Below are 27,755 nucleotides of genomic sequence, written 5' to 3' on the forward strand. Positions count from 1 at the left end.
TTATATTTCTATATGAGATTTTTAGAAGTTCAGTTACTTGTCAGCTTGGACTTTTCTACTTATGTGAGCAGCAAGATAAGAAACATATTCTAGAGACCAATAATTAACCAAAAGGCCACTGTAGAAACAGGCCAGTGAGGGCTCTAGCAGCAATTTTTGTACTCTGTGCTTTAGGGCAGCAGGTCAGAGTTACAAAATCTTTCCAAACAGAACAAAGCTTCTTCACTCCTTTGGGCAACGGTCAAGAAAACATGGTGTAGTGGGCTGAGTCAGAATGGCCCCCGCAGTCATGTTCAAACGCTGGGTTCCCACTGGATGGAACATTTTAGGGAGGATTGGGAGGTGTAGCCTTGTCAGGTGTGTCACTGGAGGTTTGAGGTTTCAAAAACCCATGCCAGGCCAGGCCTAATCAGTTCTCTCCCTGTCTCTTGCTTATGGATCAGATGGACACTTTCAGCTGCTGCTCCAGTGCCACAACAGCCCTAGACTAACCCACTGAACCTGTAAGCCCTAAACTAAATGCTTTCTTTATAAGCTGCCTTGCTCATGGTGTCTCTTCACAGCAACAGAACAGTAACTAAGATGTATAGCTTTGTGTGGACCTCTGTAGGTGTCCAAAACAGAGTGCAGATATACCTGTAGCATGGGCTGCTCCGATCATTCTTCCTCGGATCAATCCCTCACGTTTCCTATTTCTTATGACCTTGACTTTTGCAGGCAGGTATCTTTGGATGTACTCATCTAGCTCTCCTTTTAAATCATCTGAAGAAAACAGTTCCACAATTACTCACACCACATAAAACATCCATGAAGGCATCTTATAACCATTTCTAAAATCATATCTGCCATGTAAGCCAAGACCTACAAGTGATCAAAGAAATGTGTTAGACTCATTGTAAAACATCCTAATATCCTCTGTAGGAGAAAAAAGAAACCCAGAGTTAGAACTAGCCGAGAGGAAAAGCTGCCTTAGATGTGTTTCCACAGACAGTATCTGAAATGAATTCATACATGAAGGCTCTTGACTGCAATTCAATGTCCACTTTGGCTTGATAGCAAACTTGAGGCCAGCCTAGACTACAAAGAGAGGTTCTTGTCGAAAGGAAGGAAGGAAGGAAGGAAGGAAGGAAGGAAGGAAGGAAGGAAGGAAGGAAGGAAGGAAGGATTGGGGCAGCTGGCCCAATCCCTGCGTTCAGGGGCGTGGCTGCTCCAGCGGGGTAGCATTCCCCTTAAATAGGATTGGGGAGCCGGAAGGCGCCCCGTTCTTTTGCGCTGCCCCGCGCTCACCTTCGGCTCCGCTGGACCCTTGGTTCTGTAAGTTCCCTTATCTCCCCTTGTATTAATATTGAGTAATTATAAAAGGACTATTTTTGGTTATTTCCAATCTTCGCCGCTTCTTCTGGCGCCCAACGTGGGGCTCGAACCCACGACCCTGAGATTAAGAGTCTCATGCTCTACCGACTGAGCTAGCCGGGAGGAAGGAAGGAAGGAAGGAAGGAAGGAAGGAAGGAAGGAAGGAAGGAAGGAAGGAAGGAAGGAAGGAAGGGGAAAAGAAAAAAAGCCAGATGTGGTGTTGCACACCTTTAACCCCAGCACTTGGGTAGCAGAGGCAGGTAGTTTTCTGTGAGTTCAAGGTCAGCCTGGTTCTACATAGTTCTAGGACAACAAAAACTACAAAGAAAGACCCTGTCTCAAAAACAACAAAAACAAAACAAACACACAAAAGGCCAAGTTTTGATGTCTATGAACCTTCCCACATAAAGTTTCTATATTTAGCCAGGTTTGAGTATTACGGTCTCATGGGCTGTGCTCATCCATCAGTTCATTCATATACTGGTTGGTACGCAGCTCTACTGAAGCTGTCAGTCTAGAAAGCTGTTGAGTGCATGGAAAACGTTTCCATCCCACCCCATCACTGTATCTGCAGTGCTGTGCCACGCAGATTAAGTATAACCTCAACTCTACCTACTCAAAATTATCCTAAGCAAAAGTCCCGTACTCTTCCATCTCCATCTCTGTAAAATGGATCCTCACGCAGCTTAAGGTAGGTTGAGAGCTGAATGGGAGCAAACAACAGAAAGCTTTTCTTTGCTAAAATTGACAGTTAAAGAAAGGCATGTAAAATACATAGTGATTCTCAGAAAACTGGCATTCAGATAACATTTAAGAGCTTTCTGAATGCAGTCCACTCTGGGAACAACTGATGTAGCAGACTTACTCTAGAAGCATGGTACACGGCACTGGGCCAAGTAAAAAGTGCCAGTTCCAAAAGGGTACATACTGCATATCCATCTATATTACACTTTTTTAAAAAATATTTATTTATTATGTATACAATATTCTGTCTGTGTGTATGCCTGCAGGCCAGAAGAGGGCACCAGACCCCATTACAGATGGTTGTGAGCCACCATGTGGTTGCCAGGAACTGAACTCAGGACCTTTGGAAGAGCAGGTAATGCTCTTAACCACTGAGCCATCTCTCCAGCCCTATATTACACTTTTGAAATGACAGAGAGGTCACCAGATGCCAGGGAAGGGTCCTAGGGACACAAAGACAGAGCACCTGGGGAGCACCAGGACTGCTGGGCAGGAGAAACTGACACCTCTCCACTGTGGAATTCTGTTTTCTACACTGTTCTGTAAATATAAAAGAATCAACGTGGGAAATTGGTCAAAGGGCAAATGGAAGTCTTGAGAACTTCCTATGAATCTGAGCTTAATTTATAATGGACATTTTTAAAAGCAAGCCAAGGGGAAATTCCCCAAGGGCAAATCTGGTAACACTGAGAACAGACTATAAAGATAAAATCATTCTATAATCAACGGGCAGGCCGAAAGCACGGCTGTGGTGCACCAGCAGTAACTAGGAACTGTGCCCACTCACAGCAACACTCACCAAAGTCACTGCTGTCATCCACAAGGATGATCTCATGAAGAACGTGTGCTGGCGTGCGGTCCACAACACTGTGCACAGTCCGCAGCAAGGCAGAGAAGGCTTCATTGTAGAAACAGATAACAACACTAGCAGATGGGAGGTCAGTCGGGTAGGACTTTCCTCTACACCTTTAACAACCAAAACAAGAAAATCTGATATTTTAAGAGGCTCAGATGTCTTGGCCCATTTCCTGCCATCTTGCTCATCTTCTTTCTGGCATGACAGCGGGTTTTAGGCATCACAAAAACACTGTGACTAATTCTTTGCTTTACATCACGTTAGTAACGTTATCTTTAAAATGTGCTTTCTTTTCTTTGGCAGAAGTTACACAGTGAGTTGTTTTTCATGGAGTTACTGCATGTGTAGCCCTCTGAAGCTGATACCCAGCTTCTCAATGAGGTTAAGTGCAAACACAATGAAACTTTGTCTTTGAAAGTTTCAGTTTTTGCCTAATAACGTATAAAATATTGAGTAAACTGTGATATTCTCAGATGACAGGACAGCTTCCATGGACACAGCAGCTACTTGATGGGTGGTTCTGAGCAATAACGAAGTCACTGAAGAGTAAACTCCAAGATCCTGACTTCTTTCCTTCAGCCTCACAGCCCTGCAATGTCTGCCCCACCTAGTGCCAGCCTCCTGCAACCTCCTACCATAGCCAGAGTGGATGAGGGTTGTTCCCTCAACATGCCACACATGCTTCAGAACCCTCTCTGTGCTACAGAGACCACTCCACCAGTCCCTTCTGAGCCCTACCTAATGCTACTGCAATAACTTGTTTCCTCACCTGCCCCAAACAGACTGAGCCCTGTGAACCTCGGGCTACGTCTTATTCTGTCCAGGGCCTTTGTATTGCATGACAAACTGAAGGTGCTCAACAAACACCTGTCTGTGCAACAACTGACTAGAAGAACAAAAAGCCATTGAAAGAAAGAAAATAATAAAGTACAAAACAATATGGAAAAGGTAGTAATTCACTAGTTTTAATCTCTTGTTTCCATAAATGCAATAATGATTTTTTTGAAGTCCAGGTTCAGGTTATTGAGCTGGAATTTCCAAAGACACACGGCCAGCTCTAAGACTGCATCATTACGCTTGCAGACCACAGTGCTGCAAGTGGCAGGGTGGGATCAGGCGTGACAAATACTAAGTGCGAAATCTGGACACTGCCCTTGCCTGCTCTCACTGGGGATAAAGCGCTGTCATTGGGACTCATCAGAAGCCAAAGGGACCATACTCTGCATTCCTGGTGTCTGGCACGTCTCTGTGGTATCCCAAGCGGTTACTAATGAGCATGTTAAAGGCATGTTTCTGGTAACCCAGGTCTCTCAATTCCTGATCACGTTCATTGAAAATCATGCCTGAAAGAAAGTGAAGTTACAGTCAGTGTCTTAGGTCTGGAAAGATGATCAACAGCCACTATGATGTGACGATCCCTTGAAGCCTGATTTCACCATTATATTAGATTATATCACTGTATTTTTCAAATTGGCTGACTGCAGTTTCAGGTTTCAAATGAGTAAGCTGAGGCTGACAGATTCTTATCAACTTAATGCAAACTAAATGTGCCCTAAGCATGAAAACTTGCTCCAAACCATTATTTTTAAGAACACATTACTATGAGCTGGCACACATAGCTTTCACACCAACAACCAGAAGACAGAGACAGGCAGATCTGTATCCTGGACTACACAGGGAGTTCCAGGCCAGCTTAGATACATAGTGAGACCCTGTCTCAAAAAAACAAATAAATTATTCACAAGACAAATTATCTGTGACCAGAGAAATATTAATAATGTTCCCTACGAGAAATCGATTATTAAAAACCAACAGACTTCAGTAGGCCCAAGTCTCATCAAGTTTTTATATGAACCCATGCCCCACAAAAATTCACATAAGCTTTTCTATAAAAAGGGTTCCTAAGAGCTTTGGGTTCAGGCTTTAAACAATAGCTGAAAAGGTCAGCAGCTCCTGTACAAATCTAACGGGAACCATGTAACTTATGGGAACAATAAATAGGACATTTCTAATCCTAAGCATCACAATTTAAACAGATATGATTACTTACCGAGCTCGGAGGATTTTGAGAGGCCTTTATCCGAGTCTTCAAGGTGACTATTCATCAAATCGTCCATTCTGTTTGCTTTAAACTGTGGATCTAATACTCGACCTGGACTTCGAGTAAAACGTGGGTAGAATTTTTTGGGAAATGGTCCATGAGGCCCAGACCCCTTGATGGGCACATTTCTAAGGGGCTGAGTCACTTCACTGAAGTTGAAATAAATGAAAAGCAGAATTGTCCAGGTAGCAGATGTAAAAAGGCACCCATAACAGAAATATCGAACTGTGACACTTCCCATTATAGACCTAGCATAGCTCAAGGGCCATTTTCAGTTTCCTAAAAAAGAAAGAAAGGCATGTTAGAGCCTCCAGCATACCCCTCAATCAGCTACTGAACACCCTCACTGATTTCTAAACCACCCTAACTACCCATTGTTAACAGATAAAATAAAAACAGAGCAACAAAAGAGCTGACATAGTCACCCACCCTGTTAATGAACACTACTTCACCTTTGCTCTGGACCGCTTTTAGTCTGGCCCCTATTTTCAGGTTCTAGCTTTGCATGACTGGAATACAAGTACTGCATGTATCATCACAGGACACGAAGTCTCTTCCAGATACCAGGAGTGGCGGCTCATAATTATAATCCCAGTACTTGGGAGGAGAAAGCAAAATGACCATCTTAGTTCATGGCCAGCCTGTGCTACATAGTGAATTCCAAGCCTGGTCTATAAAGTGGGGCCTTGGCTCAAAAATAAAAAACAGGGCCCTTCCCCACCTTTACCACAGGGGGGGAAAAAAAAACCCATAACCAATCAGAAAAAGAAAGTCGACTTTCTAACCAAAGCGTCTACCACAGAGCCTACTACTCTATCCCAGAGTAATCTAGTTAGAACTAATCTAGTTCTAACAATTGTTGCCAAGAAAGAGTTGCAATAATTGTTCCCTCTCCTTAGGATATCATGTAAAACAAACTCAGAACAAAATATCATATCAAATAGCATCATATATAAAACATTCCAACTGGGGATGAGATGCAATTCAGAAACTAGTGCATACAGGTGTCTGCACGAAGATGCAACTTATAAATTACTTATTTCTACAGCCATTTAAAAAACAAGACAAAGCAAATTAATTAGTAAACTTCACTTTAAACATTAAGCTTCCTGAACAAGATTATGCCCTTAGCCTGGATGGTAAACAACTGTTCTGAATTATTTGCCAACTAAGAACTACTAGATGTTTCACAATCTCCATTAAAAAACAATAGTAATTAAAGTAAAATTAAAATGATAATACTAATAAAAAGAGGGTAGTGACTAAATGGACTTAGGGTGCCAGTTAGCTTCCCTGTCAGCTGGAAGTACCAGGGAACTAAATACATACATGAAAAATCCACGTGCAAGGAAATGCTTTGGAAGAAAAGTTCAAAAGGCCTTTATCAGGAAAAACAAGTCAATTTGCAACAGCATGGGAAGAAAGAGTATAGTGAGCTTTAAGGCAAACTCTGACTTTCAACTAAGATATTTTAACTGCCTTGGCTCAGGAGCAGCCAACTAATAAGCAAACAGCAATAAAAACAAAAGCACAGCGTGTTCAGAAGGCCATGGAATGCTGAAGTCAGGCCATGGGCATGTCGCTTTAATCCATGACAACCATGTAGCAAAACTAACATTTAAACACAGCTCTCGTCAGTCCACTCCAGGCCTTCCTACCTCTACTGTGGACTCCTATATCCTAACACATAATACGTTGACATGAAGAACAGCCAAGCTCTTCAGTCCCGGGATAGAATTGTCCCAGCAAACAACTCTATACCACAGCTGGACACTGATCTTTGCATCTGTTCAGCCTGATTTTCATCATCTGGGCCAGGTCTAGTCCCTTCAAAGGGTGTGGAGAGCGCTGCTGTAGAGATCTGGGTTACTCTGGCTGTGGCTGCACACTCTCAGGCTAGCCCTAGGAAGGACAGAGAAGCGGATCCCTGTTGTCTTGCTGGCCAATTAGCCTAGTACACTTGGACAAGTTCTAGGCCAATGAGACCCTTGAAAAAACCGCCTGGGAAGTATTTTTCTAACAGCTTCACCATAGACAACCCAGTTTTCCTGGCCTTCAAGCTATGCTGTAAATTTCGACTTTCTAGGCAACACTATACAGATTGATATCATTCCCCCTTCAATCCAAAACCTCCGCTGCCGCAGGAATAACTCAGCCAGTTAAAGCAATGGCTGCGCAGGGTGAGGACGTGAGTCTGACCCATGGCACCTCTGTAACAAAAGACCGGAAATTATGGCAAGCTTTGAAGTTTTTTTTTTCTTCTTTCCTTCCTTTTAGATTTATTTGTTTTAGTTTATGAGTATTTTGCCTCCATATATCTATGCGTACCACACGCATGTCTGATGTCTATGAAGGCCAGCAGCGGGCATCAGATCCCATGGAACTAGACTCGGGAAAAGGTTGTGAACTACCATGTGGATGTGGAAATCAAACCTGGGTCATCTGTAATACTCTTAACCACTGAGTGTGGCGTGCTTGTAACCCCAAGGCTGAGAATGTGAAGACAGGTGAGTCCCTGAGATCTGCCAGCCAGCTGGACTAGTTGTTAAAGCGCAGACCCCAGTAAAAACCTGTCTTTAAAAACAAACAAACAACCAGCCTGGTCTACAAGAGCTAGTTCCAGGACAGGCTCCAAAGCCACAGAGAAACCTTGTCTCGAAACCCCCCCCCAAAAAAGAAAAAAAAAACCAAACAAACAAATTGGCCCCCACCCTGCCACTTGTCAACATCAACTTTTGCTGCCCAAATATTCTTGGATGTGTGGCATTTCACTGGAACACAGACGACTTATCAGGGGCTACATTCTTAAGAGAACTGACTCCTCCTCTCCCAGCAGCTAACCACTGACAAGAGCACCTCAGATAGGTGTAGAATCTCATGCCTACTTCCTCTTTCCGTGTGGGATTTGGTTTGGCTTGGACTTAACAGGTCTGGTGCACGCTGTCGTAAGCACATAGGTCATGTGCATAGCTGCCTTCCCCATCCAGAGGACACTAGTTCCTTTTGGTCATCACTACAGTTGAACTCTTTCTTTCCACAATGACCCCTTGGCTTTGGGAGTGGGGTGTTATATACACGTTCCCTTTAAAGCTAAACATTTTGTAGTATTTTATTCTTTGCACCTGACCAGTTGTGAGTTCCCATTTACGACAAACAGAAGGTTCTCTTTGACTAAGGTTTTTGTCCTGCCTGGTTCTACAGCTGTTAAGTTCCAAAGAATCACACAGAGGTCTACATTAATTATAAACTGATTGGCCCAGTAGCTCAGGCTTCTTATTCTTATAGCTTATATCAGCCCATAATTCTTGTCTGTGTTAGCCACATGGCTTGGAACCTTTTTTGGCACAGCAGTCACATCTTGCTTGTTCTATGTCTGGCTTCCTATGTGTCTGGGTGACAACTGCAGACTGAAACTTTCATCTTCTCAGAATTCTTGTTGCCCTGCCTCTACTTCCTGCCTGGCTACTGGCCAATCAGCATTTTATTAAAAATAATACAAGTGACAGAATAAAAAATCATTGTCCCACAGCACTTCTCTGGTAAGGGGGCTGAGAAGTTTCTTAATCTACGGGCGTAACAGAAAGTCATCAGGAGTCAGTTTATTTTGTCCACGGAGCAGAGCAACCCCTGCCATAGGTTCTCAGCCAATAATGGGGCCAGGTATGCTCCTTAAATCCAATCAGAAAGTGGCTGGTTACCCCACGATGTCTGTGCTACTGCTGCACCAGTGGGCATGTCACGCAAGGCCCGCACGACTGTGCCTGGAGGAGTACAGCTGGTGTGTCTGGAGCCTGCTTTTCTTCTCCAGAGCACAGAAAGCAGCCTCAGCACTTCTATGAAAGCTAGCTGGTCGTGATAAAGTCTCCAGGTCAGTACCAGCTGATTTCCCCATGTTCTATGACACAAATATGTAACGTCTTATGTAATAGAGTATCACTTAGGTTCAGGAAGGTAATGACAATAACCTGTAATGGAGGTCTCTGGAACCTCTAATTTCAAAAGAAGAAATAATTCCTGACACTGGGGTTCTTATTTGTTAGCCTCTAACAAATAAGATTATTGTTACCACTAAAGGATAACTCCATTTTAATACATTTTAATTTTTCTATATGTGTATAGATGCGCTTTTTGTTTGTCTGTGTGAGACAGGGTCTCTCTACATAGCCCTGGCTGTCCTGGAATTCACTATGTGGACCAGGCTGATCTCACAGAAATCCGCCTATCTCAGTGTCTGGTGCGTGCCACTATGGGTACATATTTACTTTAGTTTTTACAAGTTTCTATAGTTGTGGGATCCCTATGCCTTTTTTTGGAGGCGGGGTGGAGAGAACTGTCTGTGAATTCAGATGCAATGGGCTAGTTCTTAGAAGAGCACTGGCTCTGGAAAATCAGGCAGTCTAGACAGCTAAAAGTCCTCTGAAAGGTTATACCTTCATAAAAACATTTCTACCAGTCCTTTGAAGAGGACGGCCTTAGTGTGGCGTGGCTGCCTTCAAGAACAGGAAACAAGGAGCATGCGCCACCTCACTTTCAATACTTTAACACCAAAACCAGGATAGTGGAGATTTGTTCTTTCCTAGATTCACATCTCCATATGGGTCGGAAGGACACCGATCGTGCTCTTAAGGATTGTACACCGGCTCTTTCCTCTGTCTAGAACACTTTTCCTTGGGTGATTTCACAGCTGCCTCCTTTACCTGTTTACTTCCTATTCAGACAGGGCTTCTCAATAAGGTCCTAAACTGAGAGCACCTACCTTAAAGTGCAGTTCAGACACTAGGTAGTAAACCTGGTCTTCCTCTACATACACATAGCTACTTCTTCATCAGCTTATCACTTTTAGCTCCTCTATATTGGAAGATGAGAAACATTAGATCAAGAGTCTTGTGGTCTGATTCCTTGCAGTATTTCCTGAGTAGTGCTTTTGTTATAGATCAAAGCATATAATAAATATTTGTTGAAATTAATCAAAGACTGTAAGTCTTTAATAACTATCAGTATGCTTTCCAAATGCTAGGAATTTCTAAACATATCACTACTAATTTGTTTGGGACAAGCAATACCTTAATGCCCTGTCTGCATGAAGGTCATGACCACCTTATTCAACAACAGTAAGCAAATGATGCTGGAACAGCAGTAAGAGACAACTCAAGGAATTTTCCAACTTTTAATATTAAATAACAGTCTGTGGTGAAAACAGGAAAGTCCTTTCCATTTTAATCAGTCTCATCTTTGGTATTCCCGCCCCCCCTTGGTTGCCTGCAAACATCTAAGTGCAAAACGAAAAGACTTTTCTATCCAAAGAGCCTACCCACAGGGCTTGTCGAACTCTGTCTAGAGTCCCCACAGACCACTTGCCACATCAGTCCAAATTAAGGACAACAAAATGTACTAATTCTTAACAACTCTATTAAGTAGCTATTATTTCCTCAGCCATGTGTTAATTGAAAACATGTTTTAGATGGCAAATCACTGTACATGAGAGACATTTATAAAATCAATCATTTCTATAATTAGCCATAACAGTGCCTGAAAGCAACGGGGATGCCAGTCTTAGACAGATCAATAATCAAATAAGAAAAGGTACATAGCAAACACATACCTGCTAGTCAGGCATTAAAGCAACCAAACAAAAATCAAAACCAAAAGTTCTAATCGAACCTATTCTGACAAATGACAAGTCCAGCCTGCACAAAACAGTCTTTGTTTTGTATCTTTGTTAAGTCTTCTACTGGCAATTATCCCTGACATCAGTGTTCAAGGCTGAACATATTTAAAAGGAAGGCCAAAGCAAATATGTAAGGTCAATTAATGCCAAGGCAAACAAACAGCGAAAAACTTTTCAGTTAGAAACATATATGCTTCATGAAGCCCAACAGTCGCGACCGGGTGTCAGTTGGGTGACGGCAGCTAAGCAGTGAGACAGTCCGTGTGACTCTGCTTTCCTTTCACTGGTCTCTGCTAGCCGCTCTCAGTCACAGGAGGAGGAGGCAGGCATAGTACACCCAGCATGGTGACTATAGAGCAGAGAGACCACAAATTAAAGCCAGACAGAAAGGTGTGAGGAGAGGAAGAACTAGGATAACAATGTGAACAGGCTGGAGAGTCAAGGTCCTGAGTGGCTGAGTAACTGTGGTTACCTGAGAGAGTAGACTGTATAAAGAGGTTGGGAAATGAAAGCCCAGCACCTGCAAACTGAATGGCACTTCCAGATCTGCGAAATGACAGCATCTCAATAAACAATGTATCCACAGTATAAGCAAGATTGTTATAAAGACCTCACCACAACACAGGGATTACATCTTCTCAAACCCAAATGTTGATCAGTGCCTTGTGTTAACAATTAGTAACTACTTGCTTGGATAATTTTTAAAGTATATTTCTGTTCAAGAAGTTATGGGACCTTTAGACTAAGCAGTGTGAACTCTTAGACGCCATCAAGGGTGCGAGCACAGTACATGTGGGGTAGTGAAACAGACTGAGAAGGAAGGCATCTGGACCGCAGCCTGGATCCTTGGCACTGTGCAGGGTGTGCTCCTGCACAATTGCAATCTCAGTGCTGGGTACAGCAGAGAAAGGCAGACAGAACCCCGGATCTCATGAGCCGCCTGGATGAACCAATCAGAGCTCCTGGTTCAGGGAGGACACAGTCCCCAAAAATAGGATGGAGAGCAATTAAAAACACACCCAGTGGCCTCCACATGCACAGTGCACACACACACACACACACACACACACACACACACACACACAAAGTAAAAATATTGAAAGGAAATTTTTAAACTAAAAAAAGAACTTTTACAATTCTAACCAAATCAATTTGGAAATCAAACACATTTGCCCTGTGATGCCAGGACTGACTACGGAACTCAGAGCCTCACCAACAACATGAAACTGCACCTCAGCGCTAGAAGAATAACTGAATAAAAATGCAATGTACTCTAACTGATCTAAATTTTAAAAAAAAAAAAATCAAATATGCAAATCACTGTAGAAAACAAAAAAAAAAAAAACAAGGAACAGTAAGACACAAGTAGAACTAAGCTGCTTTCTAGCCTTTCTCATAAACCATGGAGAAGAAAGGAAGAAAAAAGGAGCAGGTTGGGGGAAGGGAAGGGCTAAGAAGCAAGACACCATCTTCCCAGATCAAGACTGCCTTGGCACTACTGTGGAATACCAGAAACTAGAAAACTCGTGTTAATAAAATCAAGAAAGTACGGGGATAACAACCTAAGTATACACGCCTGCGTCTGCGGGCTAAACTCTCATCTGCACGACAATGCGTTTCTCCACTAATCTTCTATCACAGCTATATCGTAAGAATATACTAAACAACCTAACATCCTCTACTTCTAAAAGTCGCTAAATAATTCTAGGGGAAAAGCTCCCAGGAGGGTGCTGCAAGCTTGATCATCTTACTACTGTACTTAAGAACTACGAAGATATAGATGAACAAATGGAAATACTTGCAGCAACGGTGAAAGTTGGCCAGTACTGCTTTATGATACACCCCATGCCTATTTTTAGTCTCTATATGGCTGTTGCTAATTGCTGTTAGCAATAAGGTATGGTGAGTGGCATTTTGGCTAACTCTATTTGTACTTGACTTTATTTCAAACATAGTCTATAAAGTATATGCAATCATTTAACAAGTGAGGCTAAAAAATAACTTTCCTAAAAACATTCCATAATGTAAGAAAAAACTTGGAGAGAAATAAGTAGTCTAAGGCTTTTGATGAGATGTAGTGCTCTTTCCCTACTCTCAGACACAAAGGGGATTTCTACCCAATGTGTTCAAAGAAAACACTGGCTTTTAAGCACTCTGCAAGGAAAGATGGATATTTTAATCTCACTAATTTGTAAAGTCTGAGAAAATGCAAGCACTGAGCAAGTGCTCCACGAATGATCAGCGAGCACTTCTTCTGGAGTCCCTGACAGTAACTGTGAGTCCTGTACATCCACACCCTGTACCATATGGCTATGGAAGGAACCTATCCAACAGGAGGCTTCTGTTTTCTCAGCACAAACAATTCCCATAATGCTTAATGAAGTTTAAAATGTCTCTTTAATGTTAAGAACTTACCTTTCAGTAGTCCCTAGCTGGTTTCTGTGTAAGTATACGCTGTATAAACTGTCTAAGAGCAAGCATTCGTCAGCCTTGTCCATAAAAGAGACATGCCACATCATGTGACTACGATTACCGGCTTACAGCTGCGCCGTGCCCTACCATGGCCTGTGAAATGAGCAGGTGATGACAGCAGGAAAATACACAGTATTCCCTTCGCTCATCTGTGCTGGAAAACTAGAATGCGGAGTACCCGCAACCTAACTGCAGCAGGAGTGCCGGACAGGAAAGGTGCAGAGCAAACTAACTTCAGATGCCAAGTATCTCCTCTACTGGGGATCAGGAGCACTTACTGTTCTTGCAGAGAAACTGGGTTCAATTCCCAGCAGCCACATGGTAGCTAACAATCATTTCTAACTCCAGTTCCAGAGGATTCCACGCCATTTTGGTCTTTGTGGGCACTGCAAACATGGGATACACCAATGTACAAACAGGCAAAACACTCATACACATAAAATAAAAATAAACCTCAACGGAAAAAAAAAAAAAAAAAGAGTGCTAAGGGCCGAAGCGCTAGCTCTGCAGTTACGAGCACTGGCTCTTCTCCCAGGACCCGTGGCAGCAACTCCAAGAGCTCTAGGTATCCGGTCTCCTCAGCACCGTGTGCTCATGCTCACATGCAGATACATAATTAAAAATACTAAAAATAAATCTCTTTTGAAAAAGAAGAAAAATTAACTTTACCGAACAGATAATAATTTTATTTAAAAAGGTATTAAAATAACAAGGGATCATGTTTAAGATCAAAGCACACAGGACATTGAGTTTAACTTTCTGTCTCAGCCACAAAACTGGATTCTCAAACAGGATTAAAACCCATGTTTACAGAAGTCTAAGCTTCCTGCTGTCTGTGTTTCTGATATTATCACCCTGACGTGCAGCACACCTCAGAAACCGCGGCACTCCTCCAGCACCTGCAGGAGACGGATGAACTGCACATGAATTTCAGGTCAGCTTGAGCTACAGAGTGAGACTCCAAGAAAACTGCAAACAAAAAACATTCCCGAATGAAGCAACTTCAGACGGCACCTAAATCACAGATAGGAATAAGACATCCCAATGGGAGGCTCCTGTAGGAAGCTCATGAATTGATGATAGCCTTCCTGAAACACCTTCCTGTTTCCCTCGAGGCCCGTGTTTCTATGTTAAAAATCTTTCTTGTCAGAGATAGAAGTGCGTGCCTATCATTCTAGCACTTGGTAGGTGGAGACAAGAGAACCAGAGGTTAAAGATCATTCCAGCCTACACCCGCAGGATGAGCATGAGACCCTGTCATAGGAAGAAAGAGAACAAACAAGTAAATAATAAATCTTAATAAATTCCACCTCTGCTTCACACTCACTGGTCCTAAAATTCCCTTCTTCGATGTCAAGAACCTCAGCATCACCTCAGCAAAGGTCTCTTTAGACTCTTCAGGTGTCTCCCAGTCCCTGCTTCTGCTGATAGTTCAGCAGTTAGAAGGCTAAGGAATGCAGAGCTCAAGGCTAGTTTAGACTATTCAGCTTAGTAAAAACAACAAACAACAACATTCCTTAAAGAACACAAATACTACAGTACTAATATATTTCAGCTGCAGACGAAACACACAGGTAATGCTGCTGAGAGACAGAAGCAAACGCAAAAGAACAGGAACCTGGGGACACAGGCAGCCAGCAAAACCCCTTGACAGAAGGCTCAGGACACCCAGCAGGTCAGTGAGCCAGGGCAGGCAGAGGGCAGGCACTGCTCAGAGTCTCTTCTGAGCACCGGCTCTTCACTCTGCAACAGCAGTCCTCAGTCACCGCAGACAGGCAGGCGGTAAGCAGGTGCTGCAGCCTGAGCAGTCTACTGCCATCTCCCTGGAACCATTACAGCACACAGGAATGCTTCACATTACCACAGTCCTGTAAATCTAAAGCTATTCCACAATTAAATTAGAGCTTGAGAATGGGGTCAAAATAGACATTATTTTATCCTGCGAATCAGCAAATGATATGCTACCTGAAATTACTTCAATTAACCAACAAGACAAACGATGAAGGGATGAAGATTAGAAGAACTATTAATAAATTTCAAACTTAATTTTTGTGTTTAAAACTACATTTATGAGCAAAAATTATGAGCAATAATTGTTCCCTTAAGTACCCTGGTATTTACTGCTTATGTTAAGACGATGGGCTCCTATGGATGGGTTCCTGGTTTTCTCAGGGCTGTAACATGCATACTATGGCTAAAATTATTTCCCTGGGGGGGAGACATAAGCAACAACTCCCTCTCCCTCCGAAGGTCCCAATGAAAAATTGAGGCACAGTTCCACTAAGATTCACTCTGGGGAGCCAATGAGTTTGTTAAGCTTCCAAAGGGGTTACTGAAGCGTGATGGCTTTCCCATAGGTGCATAGATGGAGTTCCCCTCCCCTAGTCGTCTTCCCTGGCCAATGTACTCTAGCCTCTCCCAAAGGTGATTAGTGCAGAGTTGCCTACATGGTGGTGTGGAGCAGCTGGATACTCAGGAGGCTGTCCCCACCCCTCTAAGAGATGCACTAATCCACAGGATCAGCTGAGATGACTTTTTTCAAGCACGCACAGCTCAACTCCTTGAGGATGTAGCTGTCTGACTCAGAGGGTAGGCACATACAACACACACACAATCTGGCCTTTAGCTAACTCTTGTCCATGGATCAAAAGCACAGATTCTAGTGCATCTTATGAGTGTCCACATCAACTATTCCTTCCTCACTACTACCTCTTCCACAGAATGTCATGCAGCTTTCGCTGTAGTTCACGAGTGTGTATCTGAATAGTGGGATACTGGGAGGGAAGCGTGTGTGAAAGGTGTGCACAAGTACAGCGGGGAGACTGTGCTGCAGGACCTGTCTTCTAGCTCCAGGTCTACTTTTCAGTCTCAGATTCCAGTGATCCTCAAGCCAGGGGCTGAGACAGCAGCTGTGATCTGGGAGAGGAACGTGGCACCCCCAGGGACTTTTATAAAACCTGGCAATATTTTTTGGTTGTCCTATTAGGATGAGTAAAGACCAGGGGTACCGTATATGTCTATTAGGCACAAACCAGTCCTCTACAAGTCATTCAGCCTCAAATTTCCCCTAAAAACAGCATTTTTCCAACTGATAAATGCAAGAGATTGAACTGACTGGAGAAATGAACAAATCAAATCTCTAAAAATTAGATGCTTGATGATTAAATTTATGTGAGACTCTTGATATGACAAAACTATGCAGATGATAAAGATTAGTGATCGCTAGAGGTTAGAGACCCAGGGCTCAGGGAATTCTAAAAAGTGAGTGTGGAATCACTGTAAGACAGGACCACTCTGTCTTAAATACACCAACATTGACACCGTGGCTACGGTGTTCAGGGATGTTTCTTTTGGTAAAAAGAAGCAGAACTACCCAAACAATTTTTTCTTAAATTTATATATTTATTATGTATACAACATTCCTTCCATGTATGTTTGTACGCCAGCAGAGGGCGCCAGATCTCATTATAGATGGTTGTGAGCCACCATGTGGTTGCTGGGTATTGAACTCAGGACCTCTCGAAGAGCAGTCAGTGCTCTTAACCTCTGAGATATCTCTCCAGCTCCCCCCAAACAATTTTTTAAAGATTTATTTTTATTTTTAACTATGTGTATGTGGGGATGAGCATGTACATGTGCGTGCAGGTGCCAGTAGAGTCCAGAGGCGTCGGAAACACTGGAAGTTTCAAGTCACTAACATGGGTGCTGGGAATTGACCTAGGTTTCTCTGCAAGAACACTACTTCCTCTTAACCGCTGAGCCGTCTCTCCAGACCTACCTGAAAGGTTACTGGTTAACTCATCATCAATGGGTTGTGAGGGCTTCAAGGCTAGTGGAAGCTAAATGACTAATTGTAGGAAGACGGCTGAAAAGTAAACTCGTCAGAACTGCAGAGATTTAATGAACTGGCAGTTCATTCTTATAACCCCAGCATGTGGGAAGCTGAGGCCAGTCAGGGCTACAGAGTGAGACCCTATTGGAACAAGGAGTGAAAATGGCTAGCTAATGTGTTTAAGCAACTCTTCTACCCATCTTAGGAACAAAGTCCTGACAGCTGTGTACAAAACCAATCAAGCTACCAGTGAGAACAATCCCATGGAGAAGCCATCTGGGCTAGGCCTTGGGCTGTGAAAATGAGCAGAAAGGTAGAGAAAGGTCAGCGATCCGCACTTGTCAGCACAAGGGAAGCCCCACAGGAAAAAGAGGCAACAGTACCAAGCTTCAACTCTTGACGACACAGAACAAGGGTCAGGGGTGGTTTGGGTTTTAGAGATGCTAGATTCAAGGAACAGTGAGAGGGAAGTGACCTCACACTGGAATCCAGGTCTCACTTAAAGACATGTGGGGACTGCAGTTGAAGTTACATGGCAACCGCGATGGTGCAGGGAAGGTTTAAGTAATGAAGGTACAACAGGTGCGGACCTGGGGGACACTTGGGGACACTGTGAACGCTGGAGGGAAAGAACCTATGAAAGATCTCAGATGGGTCCCAAGGAACATCCAGAGGATATGCTGGCAAGCAATATGAAGTGCCATGAAGCTTACTGAGGGCCAGGCTGGAGAAATGGTGCAGTGGTTAAGAGAACTGGTTGCTCCTCCAGAAGATCAGGGTTCAATTCCCAGCACCCACGTGGGAGATAACAACTGTCTGTAAATTCAGTTCCAGGGGATCTGGTCTCTACAGACACTGACTACACATGCTGCACAGACATACATGCAGACAAAATATACATAAAAGTTAATTAATTTAAAAATTTACTGAGGGCCAATCCAGGTGAGTGTTGAGGTAAAGCCAGATTCAGCAGTCAGAACAGGTTAAAAAGTCTTCAAAGCTTTCCACATTCAAACCTTACGTATGCATTCCAAAGAATGCAAGCAGAGACTGTATTATCGGGTTCTCGAGAGTAACAAACTTACAGAACGACTTTCTCTTTACCTATGCAGAAAGGGGATTTATGAGAATGACTTACAGGCTGTGCTCCAGTTAGTCCAAGAACGACTGCCTACAAGGGAAGGTCCAAGGATCCAGCAGTCGTTCAGTTCACAGGCTGGAGGTCTCAGCCGGTCTTCAGTGTGCACTGGAATCCCGAAGAAGCGGGCTCCGGTGCCAATGAAGGAATAAACTTGCTAGTGAGGGTGAGAGCAAGTAGAAGAGAAGCTTCCTTCTTCCGTGCCCTTTATATAGGACGCCCGCAGCAGGTGTGGCCCAGATTAAAGGTGGATCTTCCCACCCCAAAATATCTAGACTAAAGGCGTGTCTTCCCTCCTCAATGATTCGGATTAGAAGTGACTCCTCCCACTTCAAATGATTTAATTAATTTAGTTAATTCCAGATGTAGTCAAGCTGACAACCAAGAATAGCCATCACAGAGACTCAGACACACATAAAGAAAGACACAATGATCCTACTCACAATGAAGTATCTAAGCCAGGTAAATTCAGAGACTGAGGGGGTACCTTTGGGTACAGTGTCCACCTTGAGTGATATGTTATGGAAATAAATGGCGCTGACTGTAACATAGCATTAGGAATGTGCTTGATGCCATCCAATTATACTACTAAAAATAAAACAATAACCTCCATGGTGTGTATACATTACAAGAAAAACAGTAGTATAAACTGTGAAAACTTGCAAGAAACAGCACAGAAATGTTAGAAATCTAAATAAGATTGCAGGACACTTGTCCAGAATGAAAAGGTGGACGACTGTTTGCTGGCACTTCACCCGAAGAGCGCTGTGGCACACAGGGACTGGGAGGAAGAATGGGTTATTTCCTATTCTTTCGTAAAGCAGTATTTCATATTTAAAAAAAAAAATCAAGAAATAAGTTTTTGTGTCTTTTGTTTTTGTTTTTGTTTTTCCAAATCGGAACTACTCCTGTTACATAAGTAACTCTATTTTGGTGGGTGCACAGATTGAGAAGCATCCCCCGAGTCTCATGTTATATCTGAAGATAAGCAACCAACCAGCCTGACCCTGATGGCTCTCCTAAACAGAAAGGACTAGACCAGCTCTTCCATCATGAGCACGTTAATATCATGAAAGGGGGAGATGTAACCGAAAGGGGGTGGGGCTTGCTGGTTTTCCTATTTATCCAAAAATGCATTCGTTTTGGGTACATGGAAACTATACAAGACAATTTCTTTAACAAGCATGGGGCGGGGAAAAGAAGCAGCAAACAAGCATCTAGTCTTTCCAGCCTCACGTGTAGTCGCGGTCCAAATCCTGACCCGCACAGACCGACTAACAACAATAATGATAAAATTGACATTTTTCTGGTGAATCACAACACCGCCCGGAAGTTACGGCCACTGAGAACTTGGCCCCGCTCAATGCCCATCCCCGCTGCTGAAGCCGGAAGCAGCGCGGGCCTCCCAGGCCACCCAGCCTGTTACAGCAGCCGCAGCGCTTCGGGCCGCGGCCCACGCTCGAGCGCCGACGGAGGCCGCGCGGGGTCAGGCGCCTCGGGCCGGCTACTCACCGCGACACCCGCAGCCTGGGATGGCGGCGCTCCGGGGCGCGGGCTGTGGCATCTTCGCTCCCGCCACAGCCCGGGCCGAGCCGCACGAGCCGCGGCGCGCGACACGGCCCAGGACACGCAGCCTGGCGGAGGCCGGCTCCGCTGCTCGCGTCACGCCACGCGCGCCCCCGCCTCCGAGGATGACGTCACAGCCCGCGGCCTGGCGTAACGCAGCCCCGGCTCCTCCCAGGCCAGCGCGGAGCAGAGCTCTGTCCCCTGGGGCCTTAGCGCTTTCCTCTCAGGGAAGTCGCCTGAAGTCACTCCTGAGAGAAGTGTAGGGAAGATGGAGGGGCCGGCGACTTGTTCACAGGAAGAATGTGAGGGAGGCACAACCCGGCTAGAGAGAATTTAGCAGCTCTTAACAGAATGGTAAGGGTTTTGGTCTTTGGTCCAGTAATACTGCATTACATTGACAGATATCTAAATCTTGAATCCTGTCACCTCTGAAATAAATGCTATTCAGTCAAGACCTTAACATTTTTTTAAACCCTTGTCTCATGGTGTCTGGTAGAGAAACCGGACACTTGTAGGGAGGAAATTCTGCAACCCTTATTATTAAGAAAACAGCATCACTTGAACCAAATCAATGAATCACACCAGCTAGCCTTAACCCTGGATACAGTCCTTCATTAACCGGCTGTGGTGGCTTGAAGTACGGCCCTATCCCTCTCCCCCCACCCCCACACACCCTGTATGTGTAGAGCTTGGTGCAGCTGGTGGTGCAATTTCCAAAGGTTCTGGAAAACTTTAGGAGGTGGGGCCAGTCTGGAGCAAAGAGGATGGGGGGATGCCCCTTTGAGGATCTTACCTGGTCCAGTGGTCCAAGTCTCCTCTGAGCTTCCTGTCCATCACGAAGTAACTTACCCCACACACTACTGTCATTCTGAAGTTCTGCCCAAGTGCAATGGCCAAGCAACCATAAAATGAACCCTCAGCCACCATGAACCAACATTAAATCTTGTCCCTTTAAGTTGTGGTCACAGTGGCTCAAAATTAACCCATACATAAATGATCCTGCCAAATATCTATCAGCATTGCCAGGGTTTAGGATGCTATGCCATGCTACCTAGGTCTCTCCACAGGACTGAGGTCCTAATGGCCCTTACCTGTGCCCTTCCATGGCCATTGCCCTCAGTCAGACAGTTGCTATCCAGTGCTCATAGTTTCCATTGCTGTCCACACAGCAATTCACCTTAACTGGAACTGGTGGCTGTTTCAGGGACGGCCCTCTCTTGCAAGGGCACTAGTGCACCATCACAGTGTGTGTGTTTCGTGTGTGGCATTGCAACTGAGGAAAGCAAGTTAAGGGCTTATTTTGGCACACCATTTGAGGGTCCAGCCTCCCCTGTGGTGGGTAAGCCATGGTAGCAGAAGTATAAGGCAGCTTGTCAGCGTTGAATCCTTCGGAGACAGAGAGAGGCTGATACACATCTTGCTTTCCCCCTTTTTCCTTTTTTTATTGAATCCGGTCCCTGTTCCGTGTGTTATAGCCACCATATTTGCAGTGGGTTTTCCCTACTCAGCTAAACCTCTCAGGAAACAATCTCAAAAGACATGCACAGCTGGGCGGTGGTGGCGCACGCCTTTAATCCCAGCACTCAGGAGGCAGAGGCAGGTGGATCTCTGTGAGTTCGAGACCAGCCTGGTCTACAAGAGCTAGCTCCAGGACAGGCTCTAAAGCTGCAGAGAAACCCTGCCTCGAAAAAAACCAAAAAAATAAAAAGACATGCCCAGAAGAGGTGTGTCTCCTAGGTGACTCTAAATCCTGTCAAGGTAATAATGAAGGTTAACCATTTCACCTGGTATCCCTGAGGTGGGTGAAGCTTACAAAATAGAGGATAACAGTGAACCGCCATTCTGGATGCTCGCTCCTGCTAGAAACCCCTCAGGAACGTTATGGCAGTGCTGAGGAAACTGAGATAGCTTGTGTCTGCATAGGGATACATTTCATGATCCTGTAAGACATCACCCCCTTTTGTCCTTTCCGTGTATTTCTTCCCTCATTTTCTTTGTAGATTTTGTGAATTGCCTCTCTTTGACCTTCTTAGACTCACCTCCAACAGGATGAACCTTATAGCATTCCTCAAACCCCAAAGAAGTACTTTAGGCATTGAGGTGTCCCTGGGCATGGCAGATGGTGAGCCAACCCTATCTACACAATTAAGAGTTGGTTAGAGCTTAACAACAAGGCATAATTCAAGAAGCACGCAGAAAGCTGTAGGTCACAGGGCTGAGGACAGACATGAAAGATGCAGAAAAGAAGAGTGACTCGGGACAGAGCAGCCATCAGGAACATATGAGGAACCTGCCTGGAGAACTTACGCCTAGGTGATTTGGACATCACTCTTAGGAACCCAAACAAGCAGGAGGCAGCCCCAGACTCTACACTGGCTGCAAGAAAGGAGCTTGATCCAACTCAGCCACTGTACACCAGTCGTGGCTCTCTGTGAACATTTTCCTAAGGCAATCATGTCAGCCCATGAGACTGGTGAAGGCTCTCAAAAGCAGAGCAGACGCCTATCACAGCCAAGTGAATTGGTCAGGTAACCACCATCAATATATTTTATCTGGGTCAATCATATACCAGCAACTGAACCATGAGGGAGCTTACATTTCTAATGTTAAGGTCCTTCTCCCCAGAACTTCGATGGCAGATGGGCAACAAAGGGGGAACTGTCACTAGAGGTGAAGAAAGGCACTTGAGAGACCGGCCACTCTGATTGTATTTCTCATTGTATTTCACACAGCTCCATGGTGTTCCACATTTGTCCTGTGGTCCCAATATGTTGAAGAACTAGGGGACTTGTTCACCCTTTATTAAAGAAAATTGTTTCGTTTCTTTTTCTCAGTGTGTGTAAATGGCTCCAGCTCTGGAAAGATGTTATCCAAATACCACTGGAATGACTTGCAACCCAGTCGTTTCCTTAATTCAACACGCTCGCTGATGTTTCCATAGGATGCGTATTTCAAAGAAGGTCTTTGAAGAAAAAAGTTGTCCTAAACGAAAACAAAGAGTCATTTTGTTAAACAACAACAACAAAAGCGTTGGTAATCAGGTCATGATGGCAAACATTAGGACGTGTTTTTATTACTGGAACTAGAAATGCCCATTCTTCTTTCAGTGTAGCAGTTTTCTGTGAGATTAAAATCCTCTATCTTTAGCTGGGTGGTGATGGCACATACCTTTAATCCCAATATTTGTGAGGCAGAGGCAGGTAGATTTCTTTGAGTTCAAGGCCAGCCTGGTCTACAGAGCTAGTTCTAGGACAGGCTCCAAAGCTACAGAGAAACCCTGTCTCGAAAAAACAAAAAGAAAAAAAAAGATTAGGGGAAATACGCAGCTTAATTATATCTAATATATGAAGACTTTTTTTGGCATGTTATCTACAATTTATGGGTTTGCAGTGCTGTATAGAACTATAGCTACTAAATACATCACATGTATCCATTATATTCCTCTTTCCTTGTTTTTTAAAGATTTCTTTTCTTTTTTCTAAGACAGGATTCTCATTATGTAGCTCTGCCTGGCCTTGAACTCACAGAGATCGGCCTCTGCTCTGGAATGCTAGTCCTTTAATGCACCACCATACCAGGACATTTATTTTAATTATGTGTATATGTCTTTGTGGAGGTATGTATACCCGAGTTCCAGTGCCTGCAGAGACCAGAAGTGAGGCCATAGCCCCTGGAGCTGGACTTAACAATGGCTATGAGCTACCTGGATATGGTACTGAAAACTGAACTCAGGTCTTCTACTAGAGCTGTATGCTCTTAACCTCTCAGCCATCTCTTAAGTCCCGTCATTCTACTCTGCTTTTGAGACAGGGTCTTACTAAGTTGCCTTGGCTGCCTTGAACTTGCAATCCCTCTGCCTCGGCAGGAATTCCTTGACAATTCCCTGATTATAAAAGAAATATCATTTTTAAATTCATAATTAAAAATCTTGAATTATAGAAAGTGCTGACTTTTTGTCATCTTGGCACAAACTGGAGTCACCTGGGAAGACAGACTCCAAACAGGAATTGCCTCCATCAGATTGGCATGTGGGGCATTTTCTTGAGTACTGTTATAGGAAGGTCCAGCCTGCTGTGGGTGGTGCCATCCCTGGGCAGGTGGTCCTGAGCTGGATAAGAAAGCATGTAGAGTCTCCTCATTGAGTTCCTTTCTGTCTTCTGGTGGCCGATTATGGATTCGCATGAGAAGAGAGAATTCACAGAACTAGACTTAGCGTCTGTTTTTACAGAGGTATATTTGGCTATTGTGCGAGACATTCTGAGATCTAAATTCAGTCTAATCAGAATTTAACCACATTTGTCTTTCTTGACCTACAGTAAAAGTACTTTTTGTATAATCATGTGTGGATGACTTGGTTCTGGTGTGGTGTAGTAAAAAAAAAGGAGGAGGAGAAGGAGAAGAAGAAGGAGGAGGAGGAGGGAGAGGAGGAGGAGGAAAGAGAAGGAAGGAAGGAAGAAAGGAAGGAAGGAAGGAAGGAAGGAAGGAAGGAAGGAAGGAAGGAAGAAAGCAAGCAAGCATGTTGAAGAAGCCATAGAGAGGAAGCCAGTTTGCCTCTGTGTTCCCTGCTTGAGTTCCTGCCTTGACATGTCTGGATAGTGGTCTATGATGTGGAAGCACAAGGGACATTACTCTCTCCAGGTTGCTTTTGGCCAGTGTTTATCACAGCAGCAGAAAAGCAGACTAGAACAGAAGCATAAGATGAAGACCAGGACACCGTCAGAGATAGACATACTATGCGTTTGTCTTAGAGGCCTGCCATTGTTTCTTAGAGATATACTATGCATTTGTCTTAGAGGAGGCCTGCCATTGTTTCTTAGAGATATACTATGTGTTTGTCTTAGAGGAGGCCTGCCATTGTTTCTTAGAGATATACTATGCGTTGTTTGTCTTAGAGGAGGCCTGCCATTGTTTCTTTATGCATGGCATCTGGGCAGAGATGTGCCCTTAGAGAACAGGTGTAACCCTTGGGGACATACATAAATCAAGGGGCAAAGCTTGCTAATAGAAATCTTTGTTGATAGAAAAGGAATTCACACGTGGGCACAAAGACCGACACCAACCACATTACCCAGGAAACTGATAGTGGCTCCGTAGGTGAAGCTGAAGAAATCTGCTCCTGTTGCTGTGGGAAGGGAGGGGAAGAGTAACTCCCCACTGGATAGATGGATTTAGCTGTGGAGAAGGATGCTGCAGGGTGATTTACTTCTGAGAAACTTGAATTTTCCTAAAATTCAAACTTAAAAAATAAATAAATTGCAAGGACTGCGGCTTAGGGTTAACCAGTTGAGAGCCAGACTGTCCATCAGTCCGGCTCCACTCTTCACGAGTGGGTGAGAAACTGAAGGGGCTCCATTAGTTCACAACCAGGAAAGAATACAGTTTAGATCTGGAAAGGTGGCAGAGTCCCGAGAGCAGCCCAGAACCTGCTCTCCCAAATCAGAGGTATCGCTCACCTTGTATTCGTCCAGCCAGACGTGAACCACTCGCAGTAAGTTCCATGACAAGGCTTTCTCGAGCGCAGGCTTATTGAGATTCTGTGCCTTACTGATATGTCCAACCCGAGAGCAAGGAAGTATAAAGAGTTGGCCTCCACACATCCAAATCTAGACAAGATCATAATTATTTTACTAGTAACTAGCAGCTGCTTTAGAACACACACACACACACACACACACACACACACATTTGTTTGACACTGCTTATTGAGATGTGTGTGTAGCCCAGATTGGCCTCAAACCCACTCTTTGGGAATGACAATGAGTTTCTGATCCTCGAGCTGCCTCCTCTTCCCTAGTGCTAGGAGTACAGTGGTGCCCCACCACGCTTGGTTTATACCATGCTGGGCTTCAATCGAAGTCTTTGTTCATACTAGGCAAGCATCCTACCAGATGAGCTACATGGCTAGTCCTAATCTCTAATATCTATTCCTCTTATTTTAGGTAATAAATTTCATAAACTCATTAGAGTCTTCTAACATAGGTGCTATGACTGCCCCTCCCCGATTTACAGATAAGAAAATTAACACACAGTTTGATTAAGACGTTTGCCCAGTGATGGGGAACAATCAAGTGGCCGAGCTCAGGTTCAAATTTAGGAAGTCTAGCCTGAGAACTTGAGTTCTGAGAGGCAATGGTTCTCTTTTTTCCTGCTGCATGTTGCCAGGTGTAAGCAACACCAAGAGAAAGACAGTTTCTGGCTGGGTTCAGTTCCTTGTAGTTTATGGATAAAAACACTTCCCAGCCCATATTGTAATAACTCCATTCACTGTGTGAAAGCAAGATACGGTCATTGAAAATTGTCAGTGTAGGAAAGCGTACATCCGCGCACCTGGGGTTAGTCAATAGAATTCAAGTATGTGTGTGGACATGCGAAACTACACGTTAAAATAGCTTACTATCAGCCGGGCGGTGGTGGCGCACGCCTTTAATCCCAGCACTCGGGAGGCAGAGGCAGGCAGATCTCTGAGTTCGAGGCCAGCTAAAGGCCCTGGGCTAGGAACAACGCCCAGTGGCTTAAAAGCACTTCCCTACAAGGATCTGAGTTGGACTCCTGGTATCCATGCGAAAAGCTGGGCATGACTGCACACACCTGCAACCCCGATGCTGGAGGGGTTGGGAGGTGAAGGCAGGAGGCTTACTGGGGGTTAGTGGATGCCAGCCTAGCAGAAAAGTAGCGAGCTTCTGATCCAGAGAGAGATCTGTCTCAAAGGAACAGAGGTGCAGCATGATAGAAGAGGACATCCTCCTGACTTCTGCATGCATAGGCATGCACCTGCACACACACACACACGTGCATACACATTTATACACACCTGCACACACATTTATACACACCTGCACACACACACCTGCACACACATTTATACACACCTGCACACACACACCTGCATACACATTTATACACATCTGCACACACACACCTGCACACACATTTATACACACCTGCACACACACACTTGCATACACACACCTGCATACACATTTATACACACCTGCACACACACACCTGCACACACACACACCTGCATACACATTTATACACACATCAAGAAAAAAGTCTCATTTGGAAATTTTAGGAGTTTTTATTTCATCATTGTAAAAGATAACACAGAAGGGCTGGCAAGATGTTTCATGAGTAGAAATGCCTGCCACCAAGCCTGGCCACCTGAGCTTGGTCCTAGGACCCCGTAGAGGAGGGACTCCTGTAGGTTGTTCTCTGACCTCCATACATAGGCTGTAGCAATGCATGCCTCCCCTCCATGTATGCACGCACGTGCACACACACACACACACACACACACACACAAAATTAATCTTCAAAACTTTTTCATCTTTTAATTTGGGGAGTGGTGTACGTGCCAAAATGGGCATGTGGTCAGAGGATGACTTTGCAGAAGTTGGTCCTCTCTGCTATGAGGATCTCAGGGATCTAACCTGGGCCATCAGGTTTAGTGGCAAAGGCCGTAACCGACTGAGCCATCTCAGCAGCTCCCATTTGATGTATTTGCTGTAGTCATTCTGTTTCCTGGACCCCAGTGACACCAACATTGCCTGGAAACCTGATACAAATGAAAACCCATGGGCCCCTGACAACTACTGACCCAGAGCCCGTGGTTTGGGCCCAACCTTCTGCCTTTTCACAGCCTCTTTCTGTGACTCAAATGCACACTCAGATTGGATGACCCTAAGTTCTGATTCTGCAGATATTTTTCTGAGGAAATTCACTTAATCATTATAAAACAGTTATGGGAAGTTAAGATCTTCACTGGGACATATTGTGTGGGGTTGGAAATATGACGCAATTGGTATAATGTTTGTCTGGCATGCTCAAAGTCCTAAATCCCCAGCATTATATACACTGGTCTTGGTGGTTCACAACTGTAATTCCAGCACTCAGGAGGTGGAAATAGCATCAGATGTTCAAGGTCATCTCTGGCTAAAGATGAAGTTCAAGGCTAGCCTGGGCTACACAAAACCCTGACTTAGGGAAAATAGATGGGTGGGGGCAGAAACTCCCAGAATGCTT

At 44.3% G+C, this 27,755-nt stretch overlaps 2 protein-coding genes and 2 non-coding genes across 5 annotated transcripts in view; 1 reads left to right on the top strand and 3 right to left on the bottom strand.

Annotated features, from left to right (window-relative positions):
- Positions 1-19,832, bottom strand: part of Galnt11 (polypeptide N-acetylgalactosaminyltransferase 11) — a 33,166-nt gene extending 13,334 nt beyond the window's left edge. Inside the window, exons 1-6 of one of the 2 annotated variants that reach the window (XM_038319463.2) lie at positions 19,677-19,830; positions 18,165-18,321; positions 5,004-5,333; positions 4,173-4,296; positions 2,897-3,063; positions 637-762 (exon numbers count right to left, since the gene is read on the bottom strand). In XM_038319463.2, coding sequence (XP_038175391.1) covers positions 637-762; positions 2,897-3,063; positions 4,173-4,296; positions 5,004-5,295 — 709 coding nt within the window. In that variant the 5' untranslated portion in view covers positions 5,296-5,333; positions 18,165-18,321; positions 19,677-19,830. Of the gene's footprint in view, positions 1-636; positions 763-2,896; positions 3,064-4,172; positions 4,297-5,003; positions 5,334-18,164; positions 18,322-19,676 lie in introns of both variants that reach the window. The other variant, XM_038319462.2, reaches the window with a different exon arrangement.
- Trnak-cuu lies at positions 1,404-1,476 on the bottom strand. Its single transcript has one exon. It is a non-coding gene; the product is annotated as a tRNA-Lys (tRNA).
- A 2,700-nt stretch (positions 19,833-22,532) lies between the features above and the next one.
- The window catches only part of Galntl5 (polypeptide N-acetylgalactosaminyltransferase like 5), a 43,296-nt gene continuing 38,073 nt past the window's right edge, over positions 22,533-27,755 (bottom strand). Inside the window, exons 8-9 of the mRNA XM_038319381.1 lie at positions 25,184-25,333; positions 22,533-22,712 (exon numbers count right to left, since the gene is read on the bottom strand). Coding sequence (XP_038175309.1) covers positions 22,533-22,712; positions 25,184-25,333 — 330 coding nt within the window. The remainder of the gene's footprint in view (positions 22,713-25,183; positions 25,334-27,755) is intronic.
- On the top strand, positions 23,860-23,988 carry LOC119808556. The gene has a single exon (XR_005284482.1). It is a non-coding gene; the product is annotated as a small nucleolar RNA SNORA75 (small nucleolar RNA).

This window comes from Arvicola amphibius, chromosome 2 (assembly GCF_903992535.2).
Source record: "Arvicola amphibius chromosome 2, mArvAmp1.2, whole genome shotgun sequence".
NCBI classification, from domain to species: domain Eukaryota; kingdom Metazoa; phylum Chordata; class Mammalia; order Rodentia; family Cricetidae; genus Arvicola; species Arvicola amphibius.